At 37.3% G+C, this 12800-nt stretch overlaps 2 protein-coding genes across 2 annotated transcripts in view; one reads left to right on the top strand and one right to left on the bottom strand.

The window, feature by feature from the left end:
- Positions 1-1849, top strand: part of gusb (glucuronidase, beta) — a gene marked incomplete at its 5' end in the record, with an annotated part of 10903 nt that extends 9054 nt beyond the window's left edge. Inside the window, 1 exon segment of the mRNA XM_014019648.1 lies at positions 836-1849. Within this exon segment, the coding sequence (XP_013875102.1) occupies positions 836-987 (152 nt within the window).
- Positions 1850-5272: 3423 nt separating this feature from the next.
- Positions 5273-12800, bottom strand: vkorc1l1 (vitamin K epoxide reductase complex, subunit 1-like 1). Its single transcript, XM_014019645.1, has 3 exons — positions 12457-12800; positions 9466-9575; positions 5273-7096 (listed from the first exon to the last, which is right to left on the bottom strand). Exons 1-3 carry the CDS (start codon positions 12648-12650, stop codon positions 6870-6872), a joined length of 531 nt encoding a protein of 176 aa, XP_013875099.1. The 5' UTR covers positions 12651-12800; the 3' UTR covers positions 5273-6869.

The following is a 12800-nucleotide window of genomic DNA, read 5'->3' as shown; positions in this document are numbered from 1 at the left end:
TGCTTACAGTGTGTGAAATTATATTTTTTCTTCATTTTAATCTTAATTTGCACACAACTGTGAATCAGATGTTATGATCTGCTACTTTTTTACAAAATACTTTTTTTACCTTATTTCTGAATAATTTGTTGGATTGCTTATTTTTACTAGAAAAAAAATAAGTTAAATTAGTGCTACTCAAAGTACAACCTTTGGTTACTAGACCCATCTCTGCCAATCTGTCTCAACCCTGTCAGAATTTTTACCAGATGTCTCCAACCAAGTTAAAGGGCATTGAAGCAGTTTTTTGACACCTGCACAGGAGAACTCTCCTCTGACAGAAAACCTCCAAGAGTCAGGTCTAAGGGGCTGATTAAGCATAATTATTAAAAGACTCAAATTGTAAATGTTGGGGGTGACCATGAAGGTGGGTGGAGGTGGACATGCGCACGGCCAAGAATGCAGGTTTGCAAACTGTGCACACAAACATGGGCTGTGATTTTCTAAAACTATCGCTGTGTTAGCTTCGTCACAAATACTCGGATTTCTCTAAGACTTAGGCTGAAAATTCAGTTTCTCAAAAAAGTGGGTCACCAACTCATCGGATATCATTTTAACCAGATAAATATTTGACTGAACATCACTAGAAAAATCACCAGACTATCCCTTTAATCCAAACAAACTTCACTTTGTAGCAAAAAAGATGCTAAAAAAAATTCTACTCCCTGTTCTACTGCCAACTCCTTAAAAAATGTTTGACTTACAAAAATCCTTGTAACTTGTTAAAACAATTTATTAATTTATTTATTTATTTATTTGTATTTTGTTTTGTTTTGTTTTGTTTCTGTTTACGCAGGGATCACTCGAGTGGTCGGGAACAAGAAGGGCATTTTTACTCGACAAAGACAACCTAAATCAGCGGCTTTCATCCTGAAGGAGCGTTACTGGAGACTGGCGAACGAGACGGGCAGGCTGCCTCTGTGGACCAAGTACCCCTGTTCACTCTGACCCACAGACTACAGAGAACTGGGTCCAGGACCGCTTCAGCCTCATGGAAACTCTTTGCCTCAGGTCAGACCTTTATGGACCAATGAATGTCTGCATTTAAACAGTGACACAATCTTGTAGTTTCTTTTTATTATTTTTGTAGTTTCTTTTTATTAATACATCATACAATTTTAAATGTCAGTCTTTAGTGCAACTTTTGAGCTTTAAAAGGGTGAAAAAATGTATCAAATGTTTTAAAAAACTGCAACTATAAGTAGAACTTAACATCTGCAGAATAAATTAAATTGATCTTTTATCAAATCGGACTGAATAACTGGATGTCAGTATATTTACATTTAAGTCTGTAACTCTGCAACTTGAGTCTTACTCATTAAATAACTTTTTAATCGAAATAAACATAAAAATAAACATGTTTTTAGTTTAATAATTCAAACTGAAGCTGCCTGAGTTTATGAACGAAATCACTACATTTTATTTTAGTTTTTTCTTTTGCTGAACTGACTAAATGTTGCAAAAAGAAACAAAGAGTGGTGCTGGTACCATCACATAACTAATACACAGGTGTGCTATTGGTATACCTGAGTAAAGGCTGGACCAGAGATACTGACATGTAAAAACAAACAAAATAAACTCACAGATTAAAGAAACCGTCGTAAGAAAACGATCATGTTTGAAGTCATTTTCTCATTAAGCTGACTGACCAAATGGAGTAGTTTAACCAGTGTTTGATTCTTTTTGTCCATTTTGCCCTGTATGTTACTGTGTTGTTAATGTCAAAGCTAAATCTAATCAGAAACTCTATATTTTTAAAAACCATGCAGTGCTCAATGTGTTTGAATCAATAAAGATATTTTTAAAACAATCCTGAACATTTTGTCTTCTACAGCCATCTTTTACAGTAGTTCATCTCAAACGTTTTAAAGTCATTTCATCTGATTTCTGTTTTCAGCAACACACCAAACTGTCATGAGCACTGTGGTGGGCCTCAAAGGGCCAGTTACCAACTTTTCTTTGATTTCAAGTTTGACTTCGACTAAACACAAACCATTCCTCGTCTCGTTCTGAACACCGCTAACAATAACTGTGGTCTTTCCTGCATAGAAACAGTTTTTCAACAACTCTTCTAATTATAGACTCTGAAAAGTACTACGTGTACGGCTGACTAAATGTGAAATAAACAATACAGCAGCAAAAGTAGCCAGTAAAATTACAGCAAAATAGAGATTTTTACCAGTTACTTACCTCCACTTAGTCACCTAGTGTCATTTTGCTGGAAAAATAATTAAAATGCATTATTGGAGATGCTTTAAAGCAACCGTGCCTGTGATGTATTTTTGCAAATACATATGAATGCATTTTTAGAAAGAGGACATTGATAAAATATTGCAAAAGAAATTTGATGTCGCTGAGATGAACAGTTGTTAAGATATTTGCGTGTGAAGTAACAGGAAGTGATGTCAAAGGGGAATGTCTGCATGTGAACAGAGCTTTGCTACAATGACTAACAACCCAGACTGTAGAGAAGAATCTGATGTTTCTTTAGATTATTTTGAGTCTTTATCAGAGAGATGAAGAGTCAGTTCAAATAATAGTGTTTCAATAAACAAAGACCAGAGGGTTTTCTTTGTTGATGTCACTTCCTGTTTCACTTTGGCTGAGCCAAGTTCAAAAGAAAATAAGCCAGTTATGGGACAAAATGGGTTAAATCGTGTGTATTATTCTAACTTTCTTAAATATAAAGATGTTTTCTTTGACGTTTTGTATTTGAAGAATATGCATGTCACAGGCACTTTAAAGCTTTTTCAGACCACATAAAGTGCCATGGTGGGCCATACTTGGCCTGCGGGCCTTAAGTTTGACACGTGGACCAGGGTAGAGTCTGATTGGATAGTTTCCCTAAGTGATGCCACAAAGTTTGAAGCTCAAATGCCTCAATGTGAAGATCAGAAGTCTGACTGAAACAGCAGAGTTCAACCCGCAGGTGTTTGAATACTTTTCATACAGTGCATCTTCAACATATCMCCCACCAGCATAAAGATGTTTGTCTATTTGTAGGGTTAATGAAATATCCCATGAAATGCCAAATAATCATTTCTAGAGTCAACCCAGTTCAAGGTGGCCACAGTAAAATTGTTTTAGTTATATTTGGCTAAAATCTGGTGAAGTACCAGATGTTGGGATAACACGAGTTACTTTCAAGGTTTTACAAACATGAAAAGCTGCGTTGTTTAATTACCTTTGATCGGTAAAACTGGAACATTTGATTGGACAAAGTGTAGCTCAAACCTCACATAAAAAAAACAAATAATTTTGTTGAATTTAAATGAGTTAAAGGGACAGGTGGTTTCAGAGGGAATGTTTTAATGGTAGATCATTTCCACATGACGACACTTCAGTTCAGAGTTTGCTCGACAGTTTCCCCACAAGATCAGCTGGATTTAAACRGATTTCTGCACCTTCCACGTAACACTTTTCCATGTGTGAAACATACAATTTTTTTCAAACATATTTGGCAACACAGAAGCAAACCCAGTGAGTTTTCCTCCACAACAAATTTTGATCTTTTTTTTTTGTTTTGCTGACACATGGATTTCTATTCCTCCATCCCCTCAACTTTTTTATTTTTCATTGTTTTTACTAAAATAACCCAGAATGTTAACAGTCTATACACCTAAAGGGCATAATTAATGGTGGTTGGGAGTAAAACAATAATAATAAAAAAAAAACATTACAATCTTATTTGAACAAAGCGAGATTCTAGCTAACAAACAAGTCTAGCTAGAAGATAGTTACATGGAGTCCAGAAAAAATAAAACCAGCCGGTGATTTAACAGGATCTATTGTTAGCAGGTTGTGAATGGGTTTTTGCAGTTATTAGGAATTAAATCTTTGGGAATTACCAATTTGGATTCCATTCTCAGGAAGGCAAGTGAGACGTGCCTGATGCTTTTATCCTTTTTTATTTTTCACCCCAAGGCCATTCCTGTTGCTTATCTTTGGCTCGAGGCCTAGTGATCAGACAGAAGGCACTTTTGTTGGCATTAGTGATGCATCTAAACATGGCAGTTATACCCAGGGTCGTCACAAATATGGATGAGAATGGAGTGTCGATCGCTTCGACATCAAGTAATCTAAACGGTAAAGAGATCTCTTCGACTCGACGTTCCCAATCATTAAAAAAAAGAGGTTGTGCGCGACCAGAATCATTTGTCAGTGGGGTATACCTGCTGTCGAGAAATAAAAATACAAACAGGTTCTGTGAGTTTCCTGCAGGAGGAATTCTTCAAAACAAAAAAACAGTGTTGTGAACTCAAGATTTTCCAAATAAATTCTTAAGACAATAAAAACACTGATCATGTTCAGTGAAGGACACACACTCAGTTTTTCTTTTCAACATTACTGTTAATGATCATCTAAACGGCAACAAAAAAAAACAATATCTAAATGAGCTTTTCTTTTCCAGGCGGCCCATTGGTTCCATTTATTTTGAATATGGCAAAGACTTTTAACGTGTCGACTAACTCAGATTTCCATAACAGCATAAACATTTATATGAAAGCACATCAGGCACATTCGCTCATTTCTTTACCAAGTCCCAAAACGTCAAACATGAACCATGGAGAGCAGTAGTGTTACCATCAGACATTTACTTAAACAGGAGAAAAATCAAACAGYTTAAAGAAAATAAAAGGTCTCCCTGGAATATAAGGAGGAAAATTCTGATAATGACTAAAGTAAAAAAAAAAAATGAATTTCACTGATAAGAAAAGTACTGAAGTCATAAAACTGCTGACAATTATTGAGAAAGTAAAATAATTTTTCATAGACTCTAAGAAACGAAGTGTTGAATTTATTTAAAGACGTTTTTGTCAACTGGTTCCACTAAACCATAATTTACACGTTGTCAAGGGAAATGGGTAAACATTTACTCAACTCTTCAGTGGAACCAGTTAACTTCTGTAAGTAAATTCAACTCTTCCTTTTTTAGAGTGCATTAATCACTCCTTTCAATGAGTTGTGGTCTTATTTCAATTTGTAGCTTAACGAGCTATTAAATTTTAAAGTAAAGTAAAATAAAATTATTCTTTTTGTTTCAAATGTAACAAAATAAAAATAGAAGTTGCGATAAAAAAAATACTTGATTACTGTAACAAAGTAAATGTACTTCGTTAGGTGAACACCTGTAAAATAAATGGTAGGAAGTAGGAAAAAAAACAATTTAAAAAGGGTATCGTTCATCTTCAGTGCTTCACCATTTGTATTTTATGACAGATGACTGGGAATGTAAAATCTACTACATAGTTTATTACCACAGATAAGCCAGACCTTAATTATTCTAACAATCTGAAAATGTGTAAAACTGTCCAAAGGCTGGATTCTGGATAAAACTATGACCACGTTAGATCGACCKTTCGGTGCGACAGAAAACAGTGACAGACTTGGAAAAACAAAAACAAATGGCTCAACGCCACGTCGTCTTATCTGGTTTTGTGTGCTGTTTCCACAGCGTTAGTTTTGTTCACACCCTGAAAATGAACTGTAACTCAACTCAGATCAGATCACTGCTACTGTTCAACCCAATGTTTGCCGAGACTCGGCGAGCGTCAAGTCTAACCGCAGGATGAGGGACCCCTCAAGCTGCCGGGCCGACCGTCACAGTGTAGCAGGCTTGTTGCTACCTCRTGAGACTATTAGGAAGGGAGAAACACTTCACTGGTATCTTCATTTACAAAAATATGAACATAAAAACAAAATAAAGCCATGCCCCTGTGACAACAAGACGAGGGGAAAAATAATTAAACGGACACCCAAAAACACTTAGAGAGGTGAATTCACCTTAACACTCCTTTAGGCACATACGATCCCACTTGTGTGGTGGTGAGGAATGCTTTTCACGCACACAACAAAAAATAATAGTTAAAAAAAAAAAGAAGTGAGTGTGCCTTTTTTGCAAACTTAGTGAAAAGAACCCGCAGTTCTGCTTTAAAGATGGAACGACTTCCTGTGACCAGGATCGCATCGTCTCGTCGATTCACCTCCGCCTACTCACGTTTCGCTTCCGTCGGATGTTTTAATCATCACATTAAAACAAAAATAAATCACAATCTAGCCTGAAATATTGCTCAGCAGCTATTTACAGAGTTGCAAAGAAAAATACAAAATAAAATAAACAAACGAAACAATCCGACCGATCTACACAATACCTCACATTGTCCCGCGTTTATTCTTTAGTGGTCCTTGTCGAAAAAGAAAATGTACTACAAAGTGTAAACATGAGGGAAAAATAATAATTCAATATAAACGCTAACCCTCTTCTCGACCTGCCATGAACCTTATGTGAAAGCTTGACTAGATGAGCGCTGTTTGTTTCCCCTCTGTCTGCGACCTCTCCTCAGCTCTGAGTTTTAGTGCAGATGATCTGTGCAGTAATAGAAAGTTTCTAACAATTTCAAGTACACTGAAAAAAATAAAATAAATCCTAATAAAAGTCCTCTTTCTCCTTCCACTTCGCGATCCTTTTTGTTCACGTGAAAGCCGTCCTCCGTCAGTCTGTGTTGTGGGCTCAGGTTGTCCGGTGGGGGGGTGGGTGTTTCGCCCGCACACGCAGAGACACACGCAGCCGGCACCATCAGTGGGAGTATAAGGTTAAACAAGGCAGGGAGATTTAAAAAAAAAAACATCTTTCACATACAAACCCTTCAGTGTTTGCAATCAATGAGATGCCAGGTGCGACATTTATGGTAATTTCTTCATTTTTTTTAAACACACAGCAGAATAAACATTGTTTGGAAGCAAGGTCTCCTGGTGGCGAGTCAAATGTTCAGAGGTCACGTTCTTTTTTTTCTTTTATTTTGTTGTTTTGTTTTTTTTTCTCCGCAGCTTTAGTCCTGCTTGACCTGGAGCTGCTGCTTCCAGGCCTCGTTCAAGTAAACCAGTCGCTTGTAGTTGAGGATAAAGAGAATGAAGTTCAGCGCGTACGTGGTGATGCAGATGATGCAGAAGTCCTTTAGGACAAAGTAGAGGATGTAACCCAGGTAGAGCGAGCCCACCACGGACAGGATGGACGTCATCATGAGAAAAAGGGCAGCCATTGCACTGACAGTCATCCCTGCGGCAAAAAACACAGACGACAGCTTAGCCAATGAACACACACACAATGAGTTTGCTGTTTTTCCACTCAGACCGTTCCCTTTATCCATAATTCTTACATGTCCTCATGATGACGCTCAGCAGACCGGTCACGTTATTCTCTCGTCACATGATGCGTGACAGGAAGTGATCTGATTTATCTGGACGTTTGTGTTTGTTGGTGTTTTTGATCAGAATTAAAGCACAAAGTTAAGAGTTTCTCACTTCCCTAAGAAAGTTATTCCACGCTTCGTTTCACACGTTCCCCTTTCAAACTGAAAGCACCAATGTAATCTGGCTGGATTATCCTAAAAAGGAATGTAAAAGTTTCTCARCTGAATTCTGTAACCTACTGTGATCAGTCACTTTTCACTGAATTTAAAACAGATTCTGTGAGGATCCATGTATGCTTTGTTCTTTGGGTTTTTTTCTGTTTCAAAACAAAATGAGAAAAAAAACGAAGTTTTTTTTTTGCTAAATTAATAAAATAATTGCAAAACAAAAAAATCTTATTTTCATTTTAATGCTTAAAGCAAAGATAAGATTTATATTTTGTTTGTGCAACATTTAGGACCTTGAACCAGAAATCATCATGACCTGAACTTTCAACATTACGTTTCCACTTCTTTCCACATTTGTTTTATTTAGGAGCYGACGATTCTCATTGTGATTTGATGGTTTTACTGTGATTTGCTTTAATATTCAAAGCTATAAAGAACGGGGTTCGGTTGGAGTCGCTGTCAAAATGTTTAACTTCCAGCCAAGATAAAATCGTGTTTTTTGGCGATTCTCGTCTTTTCCGGTATCACTTCACGTTAAACAATCATATTTTGGATTTAGATTGCTGAAGCAGAAAACTTGTGGGATTTTCATTAGTCCCATTTTACATTTTTGCATTCAGGTTTAAAAAAAATGGAAAAAACTAAAGAAAAGTTTTCTTTTTGTGATTTTATTTCGAAATGGAAAAAACAAAGAATGAGCCATACTCGGGTTTGTGCTGAAGTAGTACTGCAGAGCTTTGAAAGAAACTAAGTACAAATACTTTATATCCAGGATTTAGAGCCACATCATTCGTCCAACCTAATTTACAGCTTGAATGATCTCAGTCATGAAGGCGTCGTTCAGACCTGACTGCTTTCAGATCGTCTTAAATACAGGTTCTCAAAACAACTTCTCCACTCAGAACAACTTTGGATGTAGTCTGGACCCCATTTTAGTCCTGATCTGGACTTCTTGGAACATCTTGAATACACTATTAGTGGTTTATCAGAACCACTCTCTGTAAAAATGTCTGTTTTGTAAAAATTTTATTTAAACAAAAGATTACCAGAACACTGGATGGTGAATTTTTCCTTAGTTAAATGTTTGTTTTTTAGAATGATTAGACTCCCTRTGATGACTGTAAATCTATAATGTGCTGCGTCAATCAGAAAACAACAATCTGAGGAGCGATATATTAAATGAGGTGCACCTAACTAATGTTCTGTTTACAGAGAAGCTATATTAACAGAACTGTAGTGAAGTTTTATGGGATAAAATCTTCAGKTTTTGGTCTCTCACTGAGCTCTGTGGAGTCCCTGTAAACTCATTTATTTCTCTGACATTTCACCTGTTAATGTGTGTGTTAATGACACAATAATCGGAGTTTGGATGTAATTTGTACAGAACCGTCAGCAGACCTGCTGTCACACCATGGCTCACTATGTTTATTTAAATGAAACTGGATCTCTGTGTATACATTTTAATACCAGGTGTGAACACTCGTTCTCCGAGCTGAGCACTTGTGTCTGATCAGTCACACATGTTAATGCCAGCTCTTCAAAATAATCAGTGCTGAAACTATCTGGCACCGTCTTAAATATGGAAATCCTGGACCCGCTGTGGCAGCTTGGTTTCACTGGGCTGCTGTGTTAGTCAAATAAGTCCTAACTGTTGTGGCTAAAAGGACCTCTTGTTCTGCGCCAGACCCAGGTGGCCACTACAGGCCACTCTGCAGGCAAACACGTCAAACTAACAAGTGAGTCAGCACCACCACTGTGCTGAGAGGACAGGAAAATATGTGATTAAAGTTTAAAACAAAAAGGTCAAGTTGGAACAAGTCCCACACCAGGAGTAATGTTAAAAGTCCCTCCTCAGTGTGTGTGTTGTGTCAAATAGCATCTTCATGAGTCAGACTCGAACAGATCCATGAAACTACAGTTTCTGTGGTTCGCATTTACATTCTGTCATCCAACATGACTCCAGCATCCTGTCAGTCAGGTTTGTTCAAATATCACTGYAACACATGGCGGCATAAAGCGAGAGTCAGCATTTTACTTCAAGCTACTTCCACTTAAAACAACATCTTACCCAGTAGGAGCTGAAAGGCGTAAAAGACRACCCCGTAGACACTGTTAGGTTGGTTCAGCGCGCTCTCATTTCCAAATATTGAGCCTAAAAGTCCGAATCCTCGACCCCACCTAAACAGGAAAAACACCAGAAAAGAACACAGCGACAACTTTAAACACTCGGTCGTCCTGGTGAAGTCAGTGAGACAACCTGAAGGATTAAAGATCCTTTCAAGTTAGATCATCTTACGTTATGAAAGAAACAGCTGTTTTAGTTCAAAATAAACTGATTGGTTTGTGTATTTAAAAATCATTAATGTCCCATTTTCATTTCATTTCCAGGTATTGCTCTTTAAAAGCAACTGCAATGAAGGAAGGAAGTGTTTGATAGAAAACTTGGTTTCAGGTAAAAAGTAGAATGGTGAGTCAAAGTTAGAATAAAAATGACGTACTGATAATCGGTTTTTACACTTGATGCTACAACAATAATAGCCAGAAATGTGGCAAAATGCGAGAATGTTTTATAAAAGGTAGTGCTAGAAGGTTGTACAGTAAAAAATATGAAGAAAAAAAGTGACATCACACAGGAAGAAATATTTAAGAATCAGTACTGATTGATTTTTTTTGCTGTAATGGTCAGGGGATTCAAACCGGCGACTCTCAATCACAGAATTTCCTCTCTAACCACTGAGCCACAAAAATCATTAATCAATGTGCAACTTTTAAAAGAAATACTAGATATTAAAATGTACAAAAAACACACAGAAAATCTGTTTAAAAATGTTGCTTTAAATTAAAAGGGCACCTGCTGAGCTGAGAAATAAAACTTAAATTTGTTTTAGATACAATTTTGARAATGTTTTGCAGAATAATGCATCATGTGTTAGCGCTCATGAGTTGTGACTGATTCAGATTTTAGCTCACTGTATCTGTGTGCAAAAGTATTTATTTATTTGAATAACTTTACTGTACAACTTGACAGGAATGCGAGTCTGTATTTACTTTTAAGTGATGAACTGTTCAGCTGTTAAAATATCCCTCTGCATCCCCCACATGGGGAAAAAAATAATAAATCACATAGTTCAGCAATGCTTTAAACATTTTCCACGTGCATTTAATCTCTGGACCGTCCAACAAGCTGTAGGTGAATGAAATCCTCCTCCTGAACGACCAATCAATAGGTTATCAATAAATCAACAGGAAAATGGCCTGACATCCTTGAGACCAATCTACAGAGCCTGAATACACAGTTTTATATCAAACGTTTATACGGGTAAATCCCTCCTCAACAGACTAGTTTTTAAATCCTATTTGCCTGTTGTCTCAGAAATGATGTAAGTATGAGAAAACAAAAAGTCCATGAATTCTTCAAATGCTATAAAGCTGGAAAAACTAAGACATCAACACCAATATTGTCTAATTTGGTGATGAAATAAGGAAGTTACGGCAATTTTTGTATCGGAAGTTGCTCTAAATTGAACATAACTTCTTTATTTCTTGAGATAATTGAATGAAATTTTCAGAAGTAGCAGCAAATTGCATGCTCTTAATATCGGATACTTACGTTTATAATTAAACACAACATGCAATCAGAATAGGCACTACTAGACAGAAAAACATTCTTTGGGTATAAAAGTTTTTTTTTAAAAAAGTCACTTTTTTTGTTACCACCATAGCATCGTTGTATGCAGGCTCTAAAATACCATGTTCTCATCATCAGATTGTCATGTCATATGTTCAGTATTTAGATGAAATATATTTTATTGTCATCTACCTTAAGCCTGAACATTGTTTTTAAGCTGTATGAAACAGAGCAATGTTTTCATCCCTCATAAACTGCAAGAAAAATGTCTGAATCGATTTGATCAACAACGTGGAGAAAGAGTAACTTCTTTGCTACGTCATGCTAAAAAACACACAACGTCTGAAAACACAACTAGCACTATAATGTTAGGAGATGGATGTTTTAATAGAAAACATATTTCATTCATGGCCAGTTTTTAGCTTCTTGCTTTCATGTAGAATTTCAATTGCAAGCCTCTTATGCAAACTTATGTGATTTATCATTAAAATTAAAGAAAAGAAGAAGACATGACATGTTTGGATTCAATACAAGAACTCTTAGCTGACATTTTTCAGCTTAAAAGACGAGTAATAGTGCTCAGTAGTTATAATAATAAGGAAGACTGCCTGCATTCAATTAGGCTGGGTTTATAGTTTATTAAAGGGGACTCTACAGATGTTTGTTTATTAATTCATTGAATGATTTGGCAGCTAAACTGTTGTTGTATTTGAAATTTATTTACTATTTGAAACTAGAGATTACACGTGGCTTCTGGTGTAGACCTGCTCCCATAAAGAATAACACTGATAGATGTGGTCACAAATAATGTTTGAATGAAACCTGAAAGACCCTGTTAATGATCTCTCATTCAGCTAACTTTAATGTCCCTKTAGGTAGTCAGGATGTGCGTTTTAACCTCAAGGTCTGTTTGCTGTTTAATGACAGCTGATGTGGCCGCCTTCCAGATGGAAAACCGGCTTGTAAAATCCAAGAATTTTRTAACCACAAGAAATGCTAGTTTTACTCAACGAGTATTAAAAACACAAACTAGTCTATTCAAGACACCAGTTCCGGTACTAAGGTTGAAGTTACAGATGTGTAAGGAAGTTGGGTCAGATAATACAGGTTTATTTGACAGTGCTGACGTCCCTCTGTTGATAGCAAGGCGCTTCGAAGAGGCTACAACACTCATGCTAACTGTTAGCAAAGTTAGCCTCGTAAAGCTAACTGGCTAATTCTGTGCTTAATAAATGACAATACCTTTTAATTTCATTCAGGCAGGTCATCTAGTCACTAAGAATCATTAGTCACTTCTGCAGTTAAGCCGGGGTTTTACAACGAGCCTTTAATGTGCAGTGAACTAGCCTTTTGACAGCCTGAACCGCGCAGCCCTTCCCAGTTGAGCTTCGGTGTAGCGCCAGAAGGCGCTCTTTGCTCAATTCAAATTACCTTGAGCTGAAGACTTTTGAACAGCTGACGGAGCTGCTGACGTCGCACAGGGCTTCATAACTCGGATCCCGCTCCTTTTCCCTTTCGACGTGAAAAGCGTACAAAGACAGCAGTATGCCCAGGAGGCAAACGACAAGCCTGGCTATTCTTTCCCACCGAGGGGTGGACACTCTGAGGACGGGCGCCGCCATCATTCTCCGGCCTAGCTGGAGACACGCATACAGACGCAGCGACTTCTCCTGCGAGACGGAGCTGCGACGTGGAGAAGCGTCACGACGTAGCGCGACGTAAGGGGCGGGACCTCTGTGCACGGCATCAAAACAAAACAGTGCACGGATGGTTGA

Source organism: Austrofundulus limnaeus, unplaced genomic scaffold, assembly GCF_001266775.1.
Source record: "Austrofundulus limnaeus strain Quisiro unplaced genomic scaffold, Austrofundulus_limnaeus-1.0 Scaffold225, whole genome shotgun sequence".
In the NCBI taxonomy this organism is placed as follows: domain Eukaryota; kingdom Metazoa; phylum Chordata; class Actinopteri; order Cyprinodontiformes; family Rivulidae; genus Austrofundulus; species Austrofundulus limnaeus.
The sequence above is the reverse complement of the archived record's forward strand: the minus strand, read 5'-3'. Positions and strand labels throughout refer to the sequence as shown.